The sequence below is a fragment of the Thalassophryne amazonica genome, chromosome 7 (genome assembly GCF_902500255.1).
Source record: "Thalassophryne amazonica chromosome 7, fThaAma1.1, whole genome shotgun sequence".
Taxonomy (NCBI): Eukaryota; Metazoa; Chordata; class Actinopteri; order Batrachoidiformes; family Batrachoididae; genus Thalassophryne; species Thalassophryne amazonica.
The window spans coordinates 19601178-19627061 of record NC_047109.1 but is presented as its reverse complement, the minus strand read 5'-3'; the positions used below and the strand labels follow the sequence as shown (position 1 = coordinate 19627061).

The following is a 25884-nucleotide window of genomic DNA, read 5'->3' as shown; positions in this document are numbered from 1 at the left end:
TCTTATTGATATTTACCCTGATTTTTAAAATATTCTACAATCTTTAGCTGTGGTTTTTGAAATGCTGTAACAGTCTTTCAGTCTTCATGAATTCATGTAGTTTAATTGTTCTGAGTTAATGCATAATTTGGTTTACAATTAAAAGGAAAATCATTACAGGTCCTACTTCCACGTTGTATTGTTATTTCACATCATCATTGAGGTTCAAATGAAAGGTTGAATCTAGGATCATTTAAATATGCGCTAATTTTGAGATTTGTTCTTCCAGGAGATGTTGAAAATGTATCAGTAGATGAAAATTTAATTTGGTTTGTGGGCCCCACATGGCCCTAGACCCCAGCTCCTGGGGAGCTGTGCCCCCCAGACCCCCTGTGGATTTTCCTCGGATTTTACAATTTTCATTTCACAGCCCTGTTTATGACATTGTGCAAGTTTTATAAGTCCGTGGACACTGATCTGTGTGTTCACATCACTTTCCTTGGATCCGAGGAATTTCTGGGAGAAAAAATGACACTGTTACTAACTCAAAGTTTATTGTCCCCAGTAGAGGCGCAGTCAGCCCGAAGCCCACTCCACTTGTACCAGTCAGTGGCTGAACATCCAGTACTCAGCTGCGTGTCCAATAATTCTATTCATGTCAATTAAAATGTTTACAAGCACTGAAATTTTTAAGTGTGGTGCAGTTATTTATACTGCACTCATACTGAAGTGAAATTATAAAAATCTATATTCAGTTATTGTTTGCAGCATGAGAAATCAATTGAAGGAGACATAGTAAACAATGAATTCATCTGTGTGATCTGATACTGTCGTGCTGTAGAATTATTAGTGTGCTGTGGTGGACATAATGGTGTGCTTTTAAATAGTGTGAACTAAGCTTTGTGGGTTTTGATAGTGATGGCGTCTGAGCTTCATGCATCTGTAAAGAAAGTAATGACCTAGCTTGGGTAGCATTAAAATGTATGGCCTTAGCTCATTCCAGTCTGATCCTGACTTTGTTCAGTACATAAAATACCTACCATTTTACAATTATCAAAATGAAAAGTTTTGATTATGGAGGGGCTGTGTATAAAAAATGCTATACTTCCTAAATGGTTCATATATTTTTGATAACTCGTGAATAAAAACTTGAATCAAAGCTGAAAGCCAATGCCATAACAGCAGCTGGATTGTTTAATTTCAATTCCGTTTTGGCAGTGAACAGAAGCAATGCTACAGATGCTCTGTCCATAAAGGTTTTGGATTGGCCTGTAACATTTTAGACTGTGCATTTACCTTCACAAATGTCAACTGCAGTATTTTCTACACCATCTAATATGTCCCATCAATGGTGTTGCTTGAATTGGCTGTAAATCCCCGGACCTTGGAGGTTTTCCAGTCTATCCGTGTGGTGATTGGAGTAGAGTGGCTGTGGTCTGTGAAGTGTTTGGACAAACTCTCTCTCTCTCTTCATTAGGAGGGTGATACCAAGATGGAATATAGAGCCTGGAATCCATTCCGCTCCAAGCTGGCAGCAGCAATCTTAGGAGGCATAGACCAGATCCACATCAAGCCTGGGGCCAAAGTGATGTACCTCGGAGCTGCCTCTGGAACCACAGTGTCCCACGTGTCCCGACATCGTTGGGCCGGTAAGTACTGACACTCTGGTTCTCTTCAGTCATCACCCAGTGCACATTACAAATTATTAAATACAACCTGAAGAAAGAGTCAGAGCACCAGAAATATTGTGCTCTGCCCCATACTTTTGGAAACTGATAGTAGATCATGATTAGGGATGGGTATTGATAAGATTTTATCTCTCGATTCCCCTTATCCGATTTTGTTTCCTTCATCATGTCCACCTCTGATTTTCGGTGTACAAAAGTAGGCTTTACAGGTTTTCTGTGTCAACATTTTATTGTCTTAAAGCAAATAATATGAAAGTGGTCACTGGATCTTTGATCTGTTGACATAAATAAAATCTGTATGTGGTCACTGTACCTAGATTTCTGGGACAGGTTCATCTAAGGGGTCGGCAAGACCTTATGTAGGACATTGTTTGATGAGGATGTTCTCATGTATTGTAACTACATATTCCAGAGAAAAGCAAGAGCTTCCTCTGAGTTAAGAATAGGTCAGAAAGAAGTTTCTGTTGGAAATATTTAGACATACAATCAGCAGGTTAGGTGAATTGGAAACTTTATAATTGTCCAGGTTTTCCTTGTAAAAGAGGTCTTGATCTCAATGGGACAAACCTGGTTAAAGTGGGAGGAGGAAGTGTTGCTTTTAAATACTTACAGTATTACAGACTGATGCAGAAGGTGGCAGTAATGCAACAATAAGGATACTGGCTGCCATTAAACACCACAGCATGTTTTGAGGTCGGAGTGCATTTCTGCGTTCACAAAATGCCCAAGAAACCGCAAAAAAGTGTCAAATTACTTATTTACTCATATTTGTCAGTCTGGGTAAATTGTCAGACTTGGACCCATTGATTATTAGGGATGGGTATTGATAAGATTTTATCTATCGATTCCTTTATCGATATCTCTTATGAATTTCTGTCTACTAAAAGTAGGTTTTACATGTTTTCTATGTCGACAACATTTTGAGTGTTAAAGTAAATAAATATGAAATTGGTCACTGGATCCTTAAACTCTGGACTAGACATGGGTCGATAACTGGTTTCACAGTATCAAAACCACTAAATGTTCTGTCATACTGTTCCTACGGTATGAGCGGGTTATGAGAATTCTTGACAGGCAGAGCGGAGGCAGCCGCTGCCGCCCTTCCCCCTGGTGCACACCTCTGTCTCTGTTTACAAAGAGGCAGCTAGTGTTAGCTAGCTCTGCATCATGGTTGAAGGAGGTGAAGCCTGCACTGAACTTTTCCCTCCGTCTAAAAGGACCAAGTCGGCTTTTTCGTTTTTTTTTCTGCGGAATAGCCCTTCAAGCCAAAATGGCGGCAACAAAGCACCGTAGCTATGGACTGTGTCGGACCCGGAGTGATTCGAGATACACGCAAAAGATTATATGGAAGGAGGTAAGTATCCCATCATCGAAACCACTGAGAAGTACAAGCGGTGGACTCGAGTCATGCTTGTGGTTGACCAAATTTCTCTCACAAACATGTCATGAAGGACAAATACATCTATTCCAAGGACATTTGGTGAAGTATTGAGCATCCGGACTTCCAGACCTTATTCCAGCCACGTTTCTCCCTAAGCAAGTAAGTCATGTTTCCCACGGGTCAGATGCTACATCTCTAAAAGAGAGACTATCATTTTCTCAAACGTTATCATTGGTATAGTGCTCACAGTGGTAGACATCGCATCAATTAGTGCGCCTGAATCACTAGTGTTTCATATGCAAATAGCCATAATGTTGTTAAAGCACATTTTAAAGATATACATAAATACCACGAAACCACGGTATTTTTGCCCATGGTTATCATACCACCCAAATCTCATACTGGCCCATGCCTACTCTGGACATTATAGAAATAAACAAAATCTGTAGTTTTTGTCAAAAGCATTTCCTTTCAGACATTATTGGCATGAATGTCTTTCCATACATCTGAGGTGAGCTCCTCCAGCCGGCTGCGCTGCACGTCAGGATGTACTTCATAAAGATGCAGGACGTCTCATTTTGGGAGGAAAAAAACATTTTAGTCAATTGTAGTTTCTGTATTACAGCGTTTGGAAAGAGGTGTCATTTTATTTAAAGCGGCAATTCATTTTGAAGTTATTAATTCTAACCAGACTCTGTCTTGGCAGAGAGCTGCGCAGCATTTGGAACTGTGCCAGTGGAACGGAGGACGATTCTTGTTTCTTGACTGCAACAAGACAAGAGTCCCAGTTAGTGACTTTAATCCACACAAAAGTGACTCACAATTGACATTTTAATGGCTTTGAGAGGGGTTTAGATGCGGACTTCCCGCTTTTCAAGAGCAGCGAATCAAAGAACCATTGAGCCAGCGGACCGAAGCACTGCTTCATTGGTTCATGCTTCAAAGTGGAGTCGCACTGCAGAAACGGTTGATTAGAGCTGCTGCAGGGTTTGTAATCAACGTAGCGAAATGATCATTTTCCAGACAAACGCCCTCAAAAACAACGGCTACTCTGAAGGACCGATAAGGGAATCGTTAAGCAAAAAGGTTATTGACGTCGGTTTATTGAATCAATTCTTAATGATACCCGAAAAGAACCGGTTCTCGATACCCAACCCGATTGATTATGCAGCTAATCTCGTTTCCTCAGCGGAGCGTGCGCGAGGGTGCATTTTGATTTATATCACAGGAACGTGTTTCTGCATTCACAAAATGCCTCAAGAAACAAAAAAAACAAACAAAAAAAATGCATAAAGTACTTAATTTACTCATTTGTTGTTACCTCTGGCTGAAACGTCCGACTCCTTCCCATTGATTGTGCGGCTAATCTCTTTTCCTCAGCGGAACATGCGTGAGACAAAAACAAACATGTTTTCGTCATGGCGAGTGGTCGGAGCTATCCTCTGACCACCAGTTGGCTCTGGCGTAATGTGAATTAAAGAATAACTGATAATGGAATTGTTAAGTAAAAAGGCTGTTGATGTTGGTGGATCAAATAATTTATCAATTCTTAGCAGGAACCGGTTTTCGATACCCGTCTATAATTGTGATGGATGGTCCCACTTTTTTATTCTTGTCATTGTATTACCTCCCCCACCCCCACAAGTTAGCTTATAGTGGATAAGTTAGTGGGTTATCTTGGTAATCAGAACACAAGAAGGCTTGAGAACAAAAACACAAGAATGGGACTATTTAACCCATGGCTCTGGAGTCACATCTGGCTCTTTAACACCTCCACGTCAGCTCTCTGGAGATCAAATCTGTTTTTTGTCACTTCCCTCCTCCCTGAGTGGCAGCATATTTTAAGTTGAAAATTCCAGAGGTTTTCAGATGGTGACTAATGACTCTATGACATCACTGGAGAGCCTTTGCAAGCAACCAGACACATGGAATATCTTCTCGAATGCGAGAACTTTGTTTTTGGACACAGACCTATGGCTCAGACATTACGCTTCACTGTGGGAGGATGGGTCTGTCGGTGCTGCATGTGAGACAGAGAGGGCCTAGTTCAAAAAATAATGAAGCCTAACTGCCGAGTTGCATTGCATTTGTCATGAACAAGCCATTATTTCATTTAGCCCATCCAGATTTATCTGTGAGTTGCCTATAGTCTCTTTGACAGGTACTGAAAATGTCATGGAAAAATTCCACACGGTTCCGGAGATACGCACGAAATTTACCCCAAAAATAGCACTTTTTTAATTATCATTTAAAGTTGAATGTTGAAGAAATAACCTTGTATTTTGTCAGTTTGTTTGTTTGCGCTTCATACTAACACAGTAATACATTTTTGTAAAGGTAGAAATGTCATTTCCTAGAAAAAACATATTTCTAAAGCAAAGGTAAAACTTTTGCAAGCGTAACGCTGAGAGTAAGTCCTTGATTTATATGTGTCAAAACCTCAGCTATATCTCCTACTCTGCTTCAATAGAATATTACTTGTTCAATAATACCAGGAACTAATGGACAGAATTTCTTTGTTTCAGGCTTCTGCAGACTAAAGAAGATACCTCCAAATGTTGTCGCAAGTGTTACGCTCTAGCACATTATAGTATATATGTACTGATAATTTCTACCAATGGCTGAACCAAGACCAATAGAAATATTGAAACTCTGATATATAACCATATATATAACCATACCTAAAATAACATTTCACAAAAAAAGACCACTTTTAAATTTTGATGGTTATGTCACACTTTGACTTCATTATTTTTGAACTAGGCCAGAGGAGAGAGGAAGGAGTTTAGCCAGAACGTCTGGTGACATGTTTGTTGAACGGGTCAGTACCAAAGGCACCGATCTGTTAACACCATGTGCGTGTGTCCGACGTGCAAGCAATGTATCACAAGAAGCAGTTGCTGGAGTCTGTTATTTTAAATTTATGACATTGAAGTCAATTTATGTTTTAAGCCTTGTCACAGACAAAACAATTACCAAAATTCAATAAACAAAATGTGGATATATGAATGTTTAATAAAAATTCCACATTTAAAATACAAACCTGATCTGGAGAAACTGTTCAGAAGCAGAAATCACATGAGAACACTGTCCTTTAGCAGCTTGTTAGGGGTTAAAGGACAGGCTGTTAGAGGACAGTGCTTTCTTATGCTCCGTTTACGCCGGATGGAGACCAATACAAGATATACAAGCATCTCTCACAAGTCTTGGCTGGTCTCCGTTCTGATCTGTTATTTGCCTTTACACCAAGCTTGCATTGTGACTGAATTGTGAGAGTGAAAAATGTTAATATCCGCCATCATTGATGCAACCCCATGCAGAGGCAATGGAGTCTATTATGACCCACAGGATCAAGGTGAGAGTGAGTTGAGGTATGTGAGAGTTTATTAAGACTGGTATGAGACCCATGTATCTGTTAACTGGTCACACAAGTTGTGTGAGTGTTTGAAACAGTTCAGTACACTCACACACCTGTTGAAGACCGAGGGGGAGTGATGGAGACCAAGAGGGATCTTTTTTCCGACTATGGATACCCCATTGTGACCAGCCTGCAGCCCCAGTTGGAGTCAGAGTGACGGCGAGCAGAGGCCGTTTTTCAATTGCAACTCTGTCAGGCACCCGACAAAGGAGGGGAGGTGATGGTCTAGTGGTTAAGGGGTTGGGCTTGAGTCCAGAAGATCATGTGTTCAAATCTCCGCCTGACTGGAAAATTACTAAGGGCCCTTGGGCAAGGCCTTTAATCCCCTATTGCTCCCGGTGTGTAGTGAACGCCTTGTATGGCAGCACCCTGACATTGGGGTGATTGTGAGGCATAATTGTAAAGCGCTTGAGCGTCTGATGCAGATGGAAAATCGCTATATAAATGCAGTTCATTTCACCTGGTGTAAACTGGGTGTTATGAGTTTGTAGTAGTTCTTTAATTTCATAAATGCAACATATACAGCCCCAAATCAGAAAATGTTGGAACAATATGTAAAATGGTGGGGGGAAAAAGTTGCATCACTTCTAGTTTCTGCACTCACATCCAAGAAGCTGATGATTCTTTCAGTTGGTCCTTGGTGGCTTCCCTCACTAGTCTCCTTCCAGTATGGTCACTTAGTTTTGGAACTGCCTGTCTGAAACAGATTTACCACACAGTAACGTACTGTTCATATTTCTTAATGACTCATGTAATGTCCAAGACACATTCAGTGATTTGGAAATATATTTAGAATACATTTCCCTCCCCCATTTATTTATTTATTTATTTATTTATTTTTGAAAGTTTTAAATTTTATATGCTGGAAATAATCTACAGGAGCAAATGAAATCAAGTTGACCACACAAGACATGAAATATCTTATGTTCATTCTGTCTGCGATGAAATAGAAGTCAAAGAAAAGGTAAAGATCCCTGTGGGGGTTGAACACACAAACACATAATTTCTATATTGTATTGTGGTTGTAAATAACAAATCCATACAAACTTTTGGAAATATAAATAAATCACTGATTCAGGATGTTTTTCATATTTAAATTCCAGTGTTGAATATTGTTGACTTAAGTTCATTGCTCTTGGAATGGACATGCTTGCGTTTTTATGTTGCATTATCATTATCAGTGTCATAAATGGTCTTAACAATGTCAACGATAACTTTCACCATGAGATTTTTGAGGTAGTATATTAACCAACAAAATTTGTTAATTTGGCTTCTGATTATTTTTACTTGTCCAGGCCAGTTTAATAGCCCTTGCATGTTTAAAGACAGCTTAATTATTCTTAATTATTAAAGTGTCAGATTTGCCTTTTGCCCTTTGTTTTCTTAGTATAAGTATCTCACTTTACATGTTGGCATATAGTCATTTAAAGCTGTCTTTTCAGCTTTGGTATCTGTTGGTTTTCACAGGAGGGCTTGGTATATGCTGTGGAGTTTTCACATCGATCAGGTCGTGATCTTCTCAATGTAGCAAAGAAGAGAACCAACATCATTCCAATTATTGAAGATGCTCGTCACCCCCACAAATATCGCATGTTGGTTGGTAAGTAGACATGAACCACAGCATTTAAGCTATAGCTTGTTGGACTGGCCAGCTTGTGTAAAGATGTAATGCAGAGATCCTCATTAGGGGTCGGCTGATTATTGACCTGGTGGATTATCTGCATTTTTGCAGCTATCGGTATCTGCTCTTTATACCATCCAGTATGTCCATTTATTTTTTGCAGCGCATCTATCTTCATTTGGGAGAAGATAGATGGATAAATACTTTATTAATCCCGAAGGAAATTGTGTGGTGGTCTGTCGCTCCCAGTAAAAAAAAGTAAAAACACATGTTAAAAGTACATATAAAAAGTAGCAATAAATAATACAGAACTAAAAAAAAAAGTCAAACTCAAAGTAAAAGTTTAAGGCACTGCATGGGACATTTCTGGCTCACTTCTGCTCCTGCTGAAAATGGTGGACTGTTTTGTTTTTGGCTGCAGTCGCGAAAAGTGCAGTGTTTTTTTTTTTTTTCCTGTTCCCAGTGGAGAAAGGAAGACGAGGCAAATGGGAGATGTCATGTCTGTGTTACCCTACACAGCTAACCAGAGTAGTTGTTCTCTCCTCTGCAAAACCGCCTCGACACGTTTGAGCTCTGGATCATAAACAGACCGCAACACATGTCCACTTTCCACTGCGTCACTTTTTCCTTTCCTTGTATTTTGCCCCAAATCTCAGAGAAAGTGCCATTTTTCTGTCCCCGGAATTATAGAAATGTCATATTGTACCCCTTTAGCGCCCCCTCTCAAATGAGACTGCGTTGCCGAATTCTTGTTGAAACCGCTCTCACTAAGCCACCATCCTGCTTTAAATAGTGAACCTACTGGAGTAAGATGCCTCCTATTGATTGTTTCATTTCAAACCTGTGTGTGCCTCTGAGGTCTGTAGTGTGTTGAAGGTGCTGGATTCATAAAAAATGAGCTGGTCCTGATGGCTTGGATCCATTTTTTCTGACATTGGCTGCAGTCCTGATTGCCGAGCCTCTGACTGCCATCTTTAATTTGAGCCTAAGCATGAACAAACTCCCGAAAGTCTGGAAATCCACCATTGTCGTGCCAACTGCTAAAGGCCCTGTCACACCTTGACAGTTTAGCCGGCATATGCCGGCCGTATTAAAAAGGCTAGCACATGCTGGCATACGTCTAATAAATTAATGCAGCTGTCACACCTTGACAATTAACCAGCGTATGCCGACAGCCCCGTTTCCACTCAGTGGTTCAGGTCGGTACTGCGTGGTGTGGTGCATGCTATAAACAGAGTAATTTAACATTACTTAATTTTTTTTTTTATTTTCATTCCTTATCTTGGTGGATCATTTTCATTGTGTACAGTAGGGGTGCCAGAAAAAATCGATTCACGTCCGAATCGCGTTTCTTATTACGATTCTGAATCGATCCAAAATGTCCAAGAATCGATTTTTAAAAAGCATTTTTTAAAAATATTTTCTTGCTTGCTCACTGCGTGTCCTGTTTGTCAGGCAACGGCTTCCGTACTACAGCGTCCCTGCGAGGGGAGGGTCCGGCGTGCTTCAAACATTCGTGAGATGCAGCTTAGCATGGCGGATGAAGAGCTACTGTATTTTCCGCACCATAAGGCGCACCTAAAAGCCTTAAATTTTCACAAAAATCGGCCGTGCGCCCTATAATCCGGTGCGCCTTATGTGCGCACTGAATTCCAAAATCTGTAAAAACGACCGACGTTGTCTTTGACCGTCCGAATATCGGACCATTTCCCGCTGACACAGGCACATAATACGTAAAGTACGTACGCTGACAGCGTAGAGTACATACCCTGGCAGCGATAAACCAATCGGAGAACGTTACGTAATACGTAAAGTACGTACGCTGCCAGCGATAAACCAGTCAGATAAGAGTCCGTGATACGTACACTTACCTCCGCCACTCCTCCGGTAGTTACCGTATATTACAGGTATCCTGCAAAACATTTGTTTGTCTAAGGACCCCCGAAAATGGCGCCAGCGAAGAGACATGCTTACGAGGCACAATTCAAACTGCAGGCTATCAGTTACGTGGTGGTTCATGGGAATAGAGCAGCTGCGAGAGGAAACAAGAAAATGAACTGCGCCAAGTTAAAAAGACCAAATGGAGTTTCCACGGAACAAAGCGAGGTGGCCACAGCTAGAAGACCAACTCGAGCAATGGGTCATTGCACAAAGAACAGCCGGGTGAAGCGTCTCTACAGTCACCATTCGGCTGAAGGCAAAAACAACAGCGATGATGAGAGGGAAGATGAGCGGGAACCTGGCGTGTTTGATGGCGAAATTGCCCAGCTGTTCAGTTCAGACACAGAAGATGAGGACTTCGATGGATTTGTGACAGAACCATAATAAAAATAATGTGAGTACCATATTGTTGAATACCGGTAATTCAAAGTTGTTAAAAAGTTCAAATAAACACCGTTTTGCTTCCGTGACTTTTTTTTTTTTTTTTTTTTTTGTAGACAATATGTTTTAGTGTGCGCCTTTTGTAAGGGTTAAGTACCCGCCAATTGAGGGAGCGCCTTATAATCCGGTGCGCCTTATGGTGCAGAAAATACAGTAATTCAGCCAGCACCATCTGTGCTGAAGGCATTTTGGATTTTATTATTTGCTGCCTAAGAAGGAGCTTGACATGACTTATGCAGCGTGCAAAATCTGCAAAATGAAAGTCAAGTACTTCGGAAACACTTCAAATCCGCAAGCCCACATGCTGCGCTATCACCCGGAGCTAAAAGAGGGGAGCAGCGGTATCTGCCGACTACTGACCAGCGCTTCGCTAAATTGCCAGCCAACTGTGAACGAGCAAAGCAGATAATTAAATTTACATCTAGAATCACTTGATTAACCTTGTAAAGCTGCCTTTTCTTAAACATACGAGGTCTGTTAGACAAGTATCGGACCTTTTTATTTTTTTGCAAAAACCTGATGGATTTGAATCACGTGTGCTTGCATGAGCCAAGCTTGAACCTTCGTGCGCATGCGTGAGTTTTTTCATGCGTGTCGATTGCGTCATTTGCTGGTAAGCAGCCTTTGTGTGCGGACGTGTATAATGCTGTCGGCGGATTTTCATTGCAAGGAACATGACGGAGCGACTGGAGCAGTGCCGCATCAAATTTTGCCAGAAACTGGGCGACAGCCAGGTGGAAACCATTCGGAAGATTCAGACGGCTTTTGGTGACTTTTCAGTCGTGTGATTATTCGAGAAATTGTGGAAGAGGTGGGCATGTCACAGCATGTCCTGTGAGACTTCAACACAGAGGTGTTTTTGCTCCGCAGTTAGCTTCGGCACGAATTTCACCACCACTCTTTTCATGGCCAAATCTTCTGTCACAGTGGAATGTGCTGAAAAAGTGCTGATTTCCACCTCTTCCGCAATTTCTCGGATAGTCACACAACGGTCCCGCATCACCACAGCGTTCACTTTGGAAATGATCTGGTCATTTCAGCATGTCGATGGCCGCCCGGAGCGTGGCTCGCTCTCCACCGTTGTGCGGCCATCTTTAAACCGGTTGTACCGCTCCTTAATCTGTGTGATGCCCATAGGATCGTCACCGAAAGCCGTCTGAATCTTCCGAATGGTTTCCACCTGGCTGTCGCCCAGTTTCTGGCAAAATTTGATGCAGTAGCGCTGCTCCAGTCGTTCCGCCATTTTCCTTGCAATGAAAATCCGACGAGAGTACTACACACGACCTCACACAAATGCTGCTTACAAGCAAATGATGCAATCGACAGGCGTGAAAAAATTCATGCATGCGCACGAAGGTTCAAGGTTGTCTCATGCAAGCACACGTGATTCAAATCCATCAGGTTTTTGCAAAAAATAAAAATGTCCGATACTTTTCTAACAGACCTCGTAAACATTTTTTAAGTAATATAACTATTTCTCAGCGCTCTTTGAATCGAAAATCGATTCTGAATCGAATCGTCACCACCAAGAATTGGAATCGAATTGAATCATGAGTTGTACGAGTCACATCCCTAGTGTACAGAATGCTGATGAGTGGACTGACTGTGGTAAATCCTGCACTCTTTAATCGATTCAAAAATGACTCCATATATTTTGTAAAATAAAATATTTTGAGGTAAAATAAAAGCACTGTGCTAAATACTGTAAAGGTGTTCATTGGTTATGATTTTTATTATTTATATTAAAACTGGTGGCATTTGAAAGGGCTGCATTCTGGTGATAGTATTTCACAACACTATTTAAGATTCAGTTGGTCTGGTGGTGGAATTTGGCATTAATATGCAGTCTTGATCTGGTGATGGTCTTTTTTTTATTTAATTGTTTTAACTGTTGCATCAGGTTTAAATTACTTATAGTGGCAAGACTTTTCATTGACAGTAGTTGTCTTTAAGTGTATTATTTACTGAAAGTAGAATGTAGTTATTGATTTGTTTTAATTTAATTAATTTAATTTAATTTGATAAATGTGGAATGAAAACAATGAAAGCAGAATTAAAGTCAGTTAATGCAGACAGTCATTCCATCTGTGGAACCCTGTTACAGACAATACATACAAGATAGAAAAACATTTCATTGAAATTAAGACGTCAGACATATTTTGTTCTAGTATAAAGTCAAATACCACCAATTTTAAACCAACAAAAACTGACCAAAAATGCTCTCATAATGCACCAAATTGCACAATTTGTTTTCAAAATTTCCAAGGGGGCATGCCCCCAGACCCCAAGAGGGCCTTGCGCCTTTGGTGCTCAGCTGTCCACTGACAGAAAATGTTCAGTCAAAAAATTCAGTTGCTTGCACCCATGAATAGTGAACAATGGATGTTTATTACTGTTTATCAGTCCCTGGTAACCAGACAAGCTCTGAACAAAGGAACTGTCTCAACCTTGCCAGTTGTAAAACATGACATCACCTAAATGTGCCAAATACTAAATACAATTATTCATAAAACGTTCTAATTTTATTTCCTGCATTTTCAGTACAATCATTACTGAAACTTTGCATAATTTATTACAATCCTTGAAAAATGTCAGCTCCCCAATCTAGAGCCCATGGATCCCCATGGGTAACACGTTAATATTCTTTAAGTGTCTATAAATTAAATACGCTAATTATAATACATTATTGCTATTTTAGCCTAATGGGCAGAGGACATTAGCTGACTGTCACCTGCTGCGTAGTCTCCACTGTAGTCTGTGGCAGTGGGCTGACTGCTCTGACATGGAAGTTATGTGCACGCACTAACAGCCTCTTTCTCTCCAGGAATGGTTGATGTGATTTTCGCGGATGTTGCACAGCCTGACCAGACAAGGATAGTTGCTTTGAATGCTCACAACTTCCTGAAGAATGGGGGACACTTTGTTATCTCTATAAAGGTACAGTAGCACCTCAGCAGCACACTGCTTCCTCAGAGTGAAGTCCAAATTGGGTCTAAAAAACAAAGCTTCAGTGATTCCTAAAATAAGGATATCTGGTGTTTCCCTTCATTCTTATTCTGTTTCTGTGTAGGCTCTCAGTTGTCCAGGTGGTTTCCATAGTAGAGAAGCTTGAATCTTCGACTGGACTGGGTTGCTTGTCCAGTCAAAGATTCAAGCTTCTCTACAATTCTTCTGGTTGTCCTGCTGAGGCTCATCAGTGCCGGGGAATAGCAAGCGTCCAGTAGTTGGCTGTCTCGCTACATTAAAGAAAACAGATTTATCACTGAGTGCTGTGATCTCAGACATGTAGAGCCACTGTGCACTTGCTACAGGTTATGTTAATACGTAATGTTATTGTACAAGTCACACACAAGACCACAGACAAATTACATCAGAAGAACCAAAGCCTAGAACTAGATACTGTTAAGATGATTTCAGCTTAAGATTCTACCTTGTTTCCAGTTCTACCAGTGTTTCTCAAATAGATACGGGTGCCCTCTAAGGGTACTTGGTGGTATTGCAAGGAGGATGTGAGTGAAAAGTGACACCTGCTGTGAAATGACATGTTGCGTTTGTCAGCCTGCGTCTCCTCTGTCCACTTTTAGGACAAAGCCAGCGTAACTTAAAGATATTTTGATGAAACTGGTCTACAAGGCAGTGGCACTACCATTTTAAAATGTTACAGTGAATGAACTCTCAACATGAGTTCTAATTTTATATCATACTTTGCTAAGGTAAGAGAGATGTCTGAGCAACCGTACTGATTCATGACAGTTCAACAAAACAACCATGATGTGCTGTTTGTTGCTACCGGATGTATCCACTGGTTTTGAAAACTGTTCCCTCACAAGTTTTGGGTGTGAGGAGAGAGCACTCTGAACTGGGAACTGGTCCCATTAGGTTCTACTGGTCTCTTGAATTGATTTTCAGCAGTGGCTCAGATCAAAACTTTTCAACAAATTAGACTTTTAAAATAGCTGAGAGTTTCAAGAGCTGAAGTTTCCTTGCCACAAAAAAAATACTTTAAAAGCCAAGTAACCTTTTTACTGTTTTGTCTAATGCTTGTTTCAAATTTATATTGCAACCCCAATTCCAATGAAGTTGGGACGTTGTGTAAAATGTAAATAAAAACAGAATACAGTGATTTGCAAATCCTCTTCAACGTATATTCAATTAAATACACCACAAAGACAAGATATTTAATGTTCAAACTGATAGACTTTATTGCTTTTGTGCAAATATTTGCTCATTTTGAAATGGATGCCTGCAACACGTTTCAAAAATAGCTGTTACAGTGGTATGTTTATCACTGTGTTACATCATCTTTCCTTCTAACAACACTGTTTGGGAACTGAGGACACTAATTGTTGAAACTTTGTAGGTGGAATTCTTTCCCATTGCTTGATGTACGACTTCAGTTGTTCAACAGTCTCTGTTGTCGTATTTTGCGAATCATAATGCGCCACACATTTTCAATGGGTGACAGGTCTGGACTGCAGGCAGGCCAGTCGAGTACCTGCACTTTTACTACGAAGCCATTCTGTTGTAACGTGCAGAATGTGGCTTGGCATTGTCTTGCTGAAATAAGCAGGGACGTCCCTGAAAAAGACGTTGCTTGGATGGCAGCATGTGTTGCTTCAAAACCTGAATGTACCTTTCAGCATTGATGGCCCCATCACAGATAAGTTGCCCATGCCATGGGCATTAACACACTTCCCATACCATCACAGATGCTGGCTTTTGAACTTTGTGCTGGTTAACAATCTGGATGGTCTTTTTCCTCTTTTGTCTGGAGAACACAACCTCCATGATTTCCAAAAACAATTTGAAATGTGGACTCATCAGACCACAGCACACTTTTCCATTTTGCATCTGCCCATTTCAAATGAGCTCAGGCCCAGAGAAGGCGGCGGCATTTCTGGATGTTGTTGATGTATGGCTTTTTCTTTGCATGGTAGAGTTTTAACTTGCACTTGTAGATGTAGCGATGAACTGTGTTAACTGACAGTAGTTTTCTGAATTGTTCCTCAGCCCATGCGGTAAGATCCTTTACACAGTGATGTCAGTTTTTAATGCAGTGCCGCCTGAGGGATTGAAGGTCACGGGCATTCAGTGTTGGTTTTCGGTCTTGCTGCTTACGTGTAGGAAGTTCCCCAGATTCTCTGAATCTTCTGATTATATTAAGGTTCAAGGTTACTTTATTTGTACCAAAAGGTAAATTTGGTTTGGCAGTGAGTCACTCCATTCATAACAATCACATAACACATAAATACCGATAAAAATACCATAAGTATAATAAAAATAAAAATACAATGAGCAGTGCAAGTACAGGCCAATAGCATGGCACCCAGAAGAAAGTCACAATGCGTGTGCCATCTCAATGCAAAATAGCAGATAAATTAATTAAATATACATTCAAAGTCATCTGTTAAGAACACTAATAGCAGCAGGAATAAAAGTGCTCTTGTAGCGCTTAGTTCTGCAGGAAGGAGCTTTATACCTCCGTCTTGAAGGGAGCAGTTCAAACTGATCAAAAAGAGGATGTGAGGCGTCCTTTAGAACTGCCACAACCAATCTCTGGAACTGCCTCATGTACAGAGAGGTTGGATACAGCTGAGACTCTCCTCCAATGATTTTGCTTGCCCATTTTACAATCTGATTTAGACTGTTTTTGTTTTTAACTGACAAATTTCCAAACCATGACACCAAACAGAAAGATAAAACAGATTCAATATAACAACGATAAAACATAGTCAACAGTGATTTGTCAATGTGAAAGGATGCCAGTTTTCTAAGACAGAACAAGCGCTGGTGTCCTTTTTTACACACCACTTCACAATTTGACTCAAAAGTGAGTTTGTCATCAATGACAGTACCCAGATATTTATAGGTGCTCACAGTTTCAACAGCCTGACCTTTTAGGAGAGTTACTCCATGCTTGTGGGAACCCTTCCTAAAGTCAATGACCATATCTTTAGTCTTCAATACATTCATCTGTAGAAAAGACTTCTCACACCAGTCCAAGAAATCATCAACAACAGGACCGTGGCCAACCTCATTGTCCTGTAACAGGCTGACAATAACAGTGTCATCTGTATACTTAAGAATAGTCCTCCTATCCCTCCCACTTCTGCAGAGATCAGTGTATAAAATACAAAAGTGGAGAGAGAGACCCGGTGGAGCACTGGGTCTGATCAGACAAGACCCCATTTACTCTAACTTTTTGTGTCCTGTTAGTGAGGAAGCTCAGAATCCAGCCCACAAGATTGCAACTTAGATTAAAATGTTCTAAAAGTCTTGAGGCTAAAATGTGGGGCTGAATTGTGTTAAAAGCAGAAGAAAAATCAATAAAAGTCTGGCATGTACACCTTTCCCTTCAAGGTGTCTGAAAAGTAAGTTCATTAAAGTGACTGTGGCATCCTCAACCCCCCCCTATTTGGCCTATAGGCAAATTGCATAGGGTCTGAGTTGGCACCTACTTGATTAATAATTTCAGTTCTCACCAATTTCTCAAAGGTTTTCATGACAATGGACGTCAAAGCTATAGGCCTAAAGTCATTTAGAACTTTTGGAGTACAATTTTTGGTGGCAGGGACAACAACAGCATCTTTCCACACTTTTGGCACAGTTTGCATTTCCAGAGACATATTAAAAATAAATTGGAAAATAGGACTCAGTTCTTTAGCACAATTTTTTTTTAAGAGGCAACTGCAAACATTATCGGGGCCCTGATGTTTTGGTTTGAGGGCACAAGAAGATTTTTCTACCTCTTTTTGAGAAATAAAAAAGTGCTGACTGTCTTTCACTTTATGCTTTATTTCCTTAATCTCTGAACTGTGATCTGAGATATCAAACCTTGTGTAAAAAGTATTCAGAGCATTTGCAAATTCAACATCTGTCTGAAAGTTCTGGACTGGGGCTCCTGAAGCCCAGCTATCGTTTTCATACACGACCAAGCAGATCCAAGATTTTTATTTGCCATCTTTTCCTCTATTTTCCCTGCATAATTTCTCTTGGCCTTTTCCAGCAATATTTTCACTTCTTTAGTAGCATTGCGTAATTCCATGACTGACCCAGATCTATGAGCCTCTCTCTTAGATGAGATATTATGGACTGTAGATGATGGCATCTCTAAATTCCTTGCAATTGAACTTTGAGAAACATTGTTTTTAAACTGTTGGACTATTTTTTTTTTTCACGCAGTTCACAAAGTGGTGATCCTCACCCCATCTTTGCTTGTGAACGGCTGAGCCTTTTGGGGATGCTCCTTTTTATACCACAATCACAATTAGTGTCCTCAGTTCCCAAAAGCTTATTGAGTGTTGTTAGAAGGAAAGATGATGTAACACAGTAGTAAACATACCACTGTCCCAGCTTTTTGAAACGTGTTGCAGGCATCCATTTCAAAATGAGAAAATATTTGCACAAAAATAATAGTTTATCACTTTGAACATTAAATATCTTGTCTTTGTGGTGTATTCATTTGAATTTAGGTTGAAGACAATTTGCAAATCATTGTATTCTGTTTTTAATTTACATTTTACACAATGTCCCAACTTCATTGGGATTGGGGTTGTACACTGAAATGTTTGGCACTAGTAGGAAATAAACCTGCTTCAGAGGCTGCAAACAAAATAACTTGTTTATTGTTATTCAGGACTAAAGTTAAAGACTATGGCTGCTACACTGTTTCTTCAGCCTCCAATTTCCTAGTATTCTAAGCAGAATCTAACCTAGTTAATGGGTACTTGGCTTTCAAATTCCAAGAAAGAGGGTATTTCACCCAAACGTGCGAGAGCCACTGTTCCAGACAACCATGCTTGTGCTATATGTTCAGTAGAGAGGTTTCTGTGGTCTTGAGCCACTGACTTTCACCAGTTGTATTTTTCTGATCCTTATCTTTGGATACATGGTTCTGGTTGCTGATCCATTAGGTGGCTGTGAACCACAGGTTTCAGTAAGATTACAAAGGTGAAACGGCTCCAGTTTTCTTTGGAGATGATGTTATTGCAGATTATCTCTTTTTACAGTCTTTCTGAAGCAGTGTGGAGCAGGTAGCTCAGTGGAGCTGGCCTGTCAGTATGTACAGTGCATCTGGAAAGTATTCACAGCTCTTCACTTTCCTCACATTTTATGTTCCAGCTTTATTCCAAAATATTTCCTGAATGAAACTGAAGCGGACAAACGAGTTACACGAGCCATGATTGGTCAGAAATCGAAGCGCAGCTCTAATGAAACAGTTTGACGCGTATGGTTTGAGCACAGAGTCAAGACATCAGGACGGAATTTGGAATTTATTTTCTCCGTTGTGATCAAAGGTAATCGCACTACAATTAATATAATGAATAGGGTTTGGTATCAAAAAGTGGGTCCTGTTAAGAATCGTGATTCAATCCACCGACATCAGTGGATTTTTGCTTAGTGATCCCCTTTTCAGTACTTCAGTTCACATTACGCCAGAGCAACCATTGTTTTTGAGGGTGTTTATCGGAGAAAATAATAATAATTTCTCTACGTTGATTGTAGACCTACAACTTCTGCAGTGGCTCTGTTTGAAGCTTGAACCAGTGAAGCAGTGCTTCGGCTCATTACTTCGCTGCTTTTCAGAAGCAGCTGGTCCGCAATTTCGTCATTAACCCCTCTCAAAGCCATTTAAAGATGTCAATCGTGAGTCATCTTTGTGTGGGTTAAAGTCACTAACTGGGACTCTTGATTTTTATGGCCAAGAAACGAGAAATTTCCTTCGTCTGTTCCTCTTTTTTGTGGGACTAAGTGCACAGCTCCAAACGCCGAAGTTGGAAAGATATATTTCTGTAGGAATTAATAACTTCAACGCAAATCGCCATTTTAAATCAAATGATACTTCTTTCCAAATGTTGTAATACAGAGAACAAACTACATTTAACCAAAACAATTTTTTTTCTCCTAAAATGAGACATCCTCTGTTCTTCAGCGCTGGTGGGTGGTCAGTGTGGTGTTCACGCGGACTGATCATTTTACTACTCTGATTATATACTCCATGAGATTGACACTTCATTTATTCCCCCCTTTGACAGTTTTGGGTTAGAAATCAATATTAACAGCACCTTTCAGTCCAGCCCGAACACTCACTGAAACAGTCAAATGATAATGGCTGTTAAAATTTTAGTAAAATGTTGTTAAATGTTGAAAAAGATCAAAAATATGCCCACTGAATGAATAGCAAAGCGTGTCTCACAAGTCCAAACCAAGAGGGTAAAATCAGCACAACCCCATGTTTAAAAAAAAAAAAAAAAAAAAAAAACCACCTAAGCAGCTTGTGGTTGGAAGAAGAAACAAGAGACAAAAAGAAACAAAAGTCCTACATACATTTCAATTGAGGTTTGACATTAAAATCCTTACTATTATTGATTAAAATATGATTTTACAGAAACACTCTGGAAACTAAGAGTAGATATTGAATACATTAGAGTGAAGTCAGATAATCTCATAGGTTTCATGTCGTATCCATTTTGCTAATTTATTTTTAATTTAAATTCACAAAGCAATAATGCTCACTGAAGTTGGTAACTATTCAATCAGAGAAAGTGCGTATGCCTCATTGACAGAAAAAGGAAAATATGTACAAATCATTTGTTATGCATTAATAATATTTAACTATGTTTGAAGAAATTTGCGTCTTTTCCAGTCATTTGCTTCTGTTTTGTACACCAGCATCACTGTCACCACCTACACTCTTTTTCTTTTCTCTGGAACTGATCGGGTCAGCATTCACTTCAAGATGAGACATTCTGTGGAGGAATAGCATTTGACTAGTTAGAACACAAAATTTTATGCAAACTGTAGATTGAAAAGGTATTGAAAGTAGAATACATATCACTGAAAACAACAATGGCAGTAATGTATCTATTCTTTCACTACATGTTTGATAACTATTTGCAGTAAAAAAAAAAGCCTTCATAAAAGACTGATTCTTAAAAAAACAAAAAAAAAAAAAACAACTTATACATGCAGGTGTGAAGCTTTGTGATTAAACATACTGACATTGCTATGGCAAAGTTAATACAGTGTCATCCAAAAATTATTCACACATCTTTTAGAAATTTTTGGATTAGATTGAACAAACATTACATCTTGGCAGAGATTCATAGCAGACATGCATGTAAATACACACTCAAGGCTGAAGTAATGTTATCAAATTTAACAAAGATTTGAAGTGCATTTTCCCTCTCAAAAATATTGCTGTTAAAAAGCTGCAGCTTTGGTTGTTAGAAACCTGTATTTGTTTATTCTGGGCCTATAAAAACCTATATTTGTCAATAATGACCTATTTTTACAACCTATTTTTTCTTACCATCTCGTATTTCTGCCTTGGTAAAGAAGACAAGGTTTTGTGATGTGGAGACACTGAAGCTTGCTTCACTGTCTAATTTCATTCAGAAACCACTTGACAGATGCATGGATGGAAGGCCAAACAAAAATAGAAAGCTATAATTTTCACTTGTAATATGTAGCAGGAGGTGGTAATGGTAGAAAATATATATTTTTTTTCAAATATGCTTACATCCACTTCAGAGACTGTGCATTGTGTAATTTGGGAGATATTTCATATAGGAAGTGGGTGTCTGCCATGACACAAAAAAACCCCACCCCATGCAAAAAAGAAAACTGCAATATATACTGTAATTTTAACATCTTTTGAAATATTAGAATGTAATTGTTTTGACTTCATGATTAGTTTTGATGAACCCTGCATTGAACACAACATTCAAGGTTATGATATATAATGCTCCTGACTTGGTAGTACTTGTTTTAGAGAAGTCACAAAAGCTACATAAGTACTGATATTATCATGGCCAAGCCAAAACAAGATCTCAGGCTAAAGAATTTGATAAAACCTTTGACAATGGTTTGTTTTTACATTTTTTTTTTTTTTTTTTTTTTTTTTTTGAGCATGGCATCCTCCTAAGTTATGTTATCACACAGTGTGACTGAAATAAAACCTTTGACAGTGGTTTATGTTTTTAAAGTTTTTGAAGAGCATGGCCTCCTCCTAAGTTCTGTTATTCACAGTGTTACTGAAATAAAACCTTTGTGAAAGAATTGTGTTTATAAAGTTTTTGAAGAGCATGGACAAACTTTACACAGCGGAATAGCCAGATAATTGAAAATAGACCATACTTTTACATTCAAGGGGTGGAGGGTTATTTTCAAGATATAGGATTAATTTTGGTGCCAAAATGTTGGTATTAATATTGGGAATCATTTCCCAAGTGGATGTATTGAAATTCTGACTTGTGATTTTACCACCTCCTGCTAATATGGACTACAAAGACCTACATATTTGACCAATGAGATATGTATTGTTCAGTCATAGTGTGCTCGTAGAGTGCATCTTGCTAGTTGTGAAGGAGTGCCATAAACACAGCTCCTGTCTGTGTGATATCTGGGGTTGTTAAACCAGCCATTCCAAAAATTCAGACCACGTTCCCAGGCTTTGCACGTCCTTCACCTTCAAGGAGATGAATCGCCTGTCACTCAGCACCACACTGTCCAATATCTTTGGAATTAACAGGCCTCTGAAAAAGTGGTTCAGCGCTACTGTACTGTTTGCATTGAACGCTGTTCCCTGTCACCTTCAGAGCCTCATAGCATTTGTGTTGCCTGTGGTCAATGTAAATATTGTCTGGTGGGTTCACCCTAATAATGTGCTCTGGTTGCCTAAGGATTTTACCATGCTCAATACTCTGCCGTCTTTCCACACCCATCATCATGGCAACAAGAGGGTTGGGGGGTGAAGTCACAAATTTTTTAAGGTGGCCCAAATGATTCTCTAAAGGCTGCCATGACAGGCAGCAGCTGCTGAAAAGTGCAGATTGGCGTGAGCATTGTATGTCATGAATGCATTTCCATATAGGTCTGAAAATCCATCGATAACTTGACGGATAAGCATCTTGGTAAGCTCTTGAGAGTCCTTTGCTGTCTCGGAGTCTGTTATCAAGCTGAGACTGTCATCACCCTCCCCCAAACTCTGCAGCTATATAGCGAGCACATTTACCAGATCAGAACCACTTGAAATACTACTGAAGACAAAGAAGTTTGCTTTGTTTTCACTTATTTAAAATGGCGACAATGTCGCTCTTCATATCACATTACCAATGTCCGGATGTCTGTCATCCTCTGTCAATTAATCCAAATTCAGCTCTGTTCAAATAAAACAATTGGGGGTTATATTGTTTTTAAAAAATTGAATTGCACTCAAAAATGTTGAAAAAGGCAAAGCTGTCCAGATCTGGGAAGCTGACAGATGAATAATCAGTATTTTTACCATACTGCTGAAAAACCGCGTAACATGTAAAAGTTGAATTTTATTTCTTGTAAAACAAAACAACCCAGCATAAACATCACCCACATCACATTTGTCTAAAATAAAACTAAAAAACGCTCTGCAAATTACCATGACACAACCAAAAATAAAAACAAAAAAAAGCTCTGCAAATTACCACACAACATAATATAAATACAACAAAAAAGAAAAAAAGGCTTTGCTAATTATCGTGACGCAACCAAATTAAAACACAACCAAAAAAACTCTGATACATGGCAACCAAATATAAACAGACATTCTATGAATGTTTGATACATGTTTGCAAATGTTTGCTTCCATGCAAACATCACACAAACATCGGGAACATTACATGAATGTTCTCAGACTTGCTGAACAGTAAACAAACATTCTATGACCATTTGATCAATGTTCGCTTACATGCAACCATCACGCAAACACCACACAAACATCGCGAACATTACATAAACGTTTGCAAACTTGCTGAGCAATAAACATTCTATGAACATTTGATGTTTGTAATATTTGATGTTGTAATATCAAAGTTCTTTTTTGCATTTTTCTAAGTTAAGAAAATAAATAACGTTGAAAAGTTTAAAAACACATTGTTTGATGGACATTTGCTCTCCTTCAAAAATGGCACACTGTACGTTTAATCCAGCAAGACAGGTAGAGTTTTTCTGTCATGTTGACAGTTTAGGGTTTTTTCAACAGTTTGAGTGGGATTGCACACTTAAAAACAAACAATATAACCCCTATTTGTCTTGTTTGAACAAGAGCTAAATCGGGACTGATTTGATTGTCAAATCAATCAAATTTATTGCAAAGTAAGTTCTCACATACAAGTAATTTGACCTGGGGTCATTGGTGCATAAACAATAAAAAGAAAATGAAAAAAAAAATTCTGTAAGAAGTAAAGAAGAAAATCTGATCTTTTAATGACAAAACCCTGAATGAAAAACTTTCTGAATCAGTTTTTTACACTTTACTGTTTCAGTGAGGCTGTGGTGAAGATAATTGTTGATTAAAATTGTTTCACTGCTTTTTTTTTTTTTTTACAGCGTGTAGCGTCTGCTGTTCACACTTTTTCCTCCTCCTCTCTTCTGTCTCTTGCTAGGTACGCAGGCAGAAGGAGCTCTTTTTATTGGAAGTTTTTTTTTTTTTTTTACTTTCCATGTGTGAGTTTTGTCCCAGTTATGGAAAGTCCAGTAAAATGCGGCAATTTTAATGTTGCCATATGATCTCAGAAAGCCATTTTTCTGCTGCACGCAGTGCACCCAGGACTTCATCCATATGCCACACACACATTTGACTACTCAGATCTTTTCATCTGGTTGCAATTTAGCTAGAATGAAAATACAATTCAGTTTGTGTCCTTTTTTGAAAATATACCAGAGCAGTAGGAATAACCTGAAGCTTACATATATGGCTGTGGCATATATGGCTGTGGATGGGGCAGAAGAATGCACGGTAGAGGTCATCCCACCCCTTATTTCTGGGTTCAAATTGTACTCGTGGTACCTGGGTGTCCTTGGACAAGACACTCAAAAACAGACTACAATATAATTACCTTTTTTGGGGGGATATGAATAAAAGTTTATATTTGAGTTAACGAATTGTGCAACTTATGTCACTGACTGAAAGGCCAGGTTGATGTAATGCCGCCAGTCGTCTCTCTGCCGTCCACATTTTACAAAAATGCTTCTTCTGTCTAATCTTGAGCTGTTTTTGTTCTATTTATTTTGTTTTGTAGTTCTACGGATAGTGCACAGAACCTATTCAAAGATTTGCCAAATGTTAATGATTTAGGAACTTTGATATATATCAAGATGAACAACATAATTTAGGAGGTCTCAGTAGATTTATAGCAAATAACGCTGCTGCTGTCCCTTTGTTAGGAAGCCTGGTCAGCCAATTGAACCAAAACGATGACACTGTTTTACCAAAAAAACTTTGCAAGAATAAATGGAATTGGTTAACTTTTTCATTTGAAATATGACCCATTGTATTTTCAGAGGAGGGAAGCAGACAGGTTTTGGCTTTGCAGCTCTTCTAGAGTCTGTCTGTTCACCCACAGAAAGTTGATTCTTCTGTCCCATCCCTTCCCCCAGTCAACTGTAATACTATTTGGTTTGAGCTCTACTTTTGACTCCCGAAGATCTTCTGTTTTTCTGATATTTTTAGTTACTCAGTAAATAAAACACCAGAGTCATGCCTGTAGTCTACTGAGCAGTTGGTCTAATGTGGCTAATCGATTCCCCCAACTATCCCATGTTCTTCTTACCTTAATCTGATTGTTTCAATATAATTTCAAAAATAAGTTCATTGTGCTGCAGATGAATGATGTTTGGTTCATGCCATGTGAGTTTGCCACGTAGACACTGATCTGTTTAACTCCAGGCTAATTGTATTGACTCAACGGCGGCTCCAGAAGCAGTCTTTGCCTCAGAAGTGAAGAAGATGAGTGCAGAAAACATGAAGCCACAGGAGCAGCTCACACTGGAACCATACGAGAGGGACCATGCTGTGGTGGTGGGCGTCTACAGGTTAGGGATGCACCATTCCACATTTTTTTTTTTCAGTTCTGATCCTGATACCTGAATTTGGATATCTGCCGATACAATACTATTCCGATACCAGAGCTCTGTTTGCTTTAATATTATCATTGTTGTTGATTTTATGAGGATATTTTGTGTACTTCTATTTATTTTTTCTTGGTTTCTACTGCCATTTTGGAAATGCGGAAATGCGCTCCTTCCTCCAAACGGTACGTGTACTTGTATGCAATTTTGAGGCACCCCTGTGGAAAAAAAAAAAAAAAAAGCGTAGCCCATGAGCTATTATTACTGGTGCTGAAATTCTGTCGAGTTGAGTCCCTGTACCATGTTTACATGACCATAATAATCAAGTAACTGTTAGTAATCAGATAACTATAATAAACTGATGTCTTGTGTTTACATGCACTTCAGTAATCCGATAATCAGAAAAACCTGGTTTACGTGATTTCAGTTCATAAGTTGGATTTCTTTGGAACTGCAGAAGAGAGCGTAGCTTGTAAAGAAAAATTATAGACTTTATAGAGAAAAGACTGCACCCCTCCATTTCTCTCTC

At 39.3% G+C, this 25884-nt stretch overlaps 1 protein-coding gene across 1 annotated transcript in view; it reads left to right on the top strand.

The window, feature by feature from the left end:
- The window catches only part of LOC117513203 (rRNA 2'-O-methyltransferase fibrillarin-like), a 33029-nt gene that overhangs the window by 5796 nt on the left and 1349 nt on the right, over positions 1 to 25884 (top strand). Inside the window, 5 exon segments of the mRNA XM_034173500.1 lie at positions 1457 to 1612; positions 1614 to 1628; positions 7934 to 8066; positions 13294 to 13406; positions 25174 to 25319. Coding sequence (XP_034029391.1) covers positions 1457 to 1612; positions 1614 to 1628; positions 7934 to 8066; positions 13294 to 13406; positions 25174 to 25319 — 563 coding nt within the window.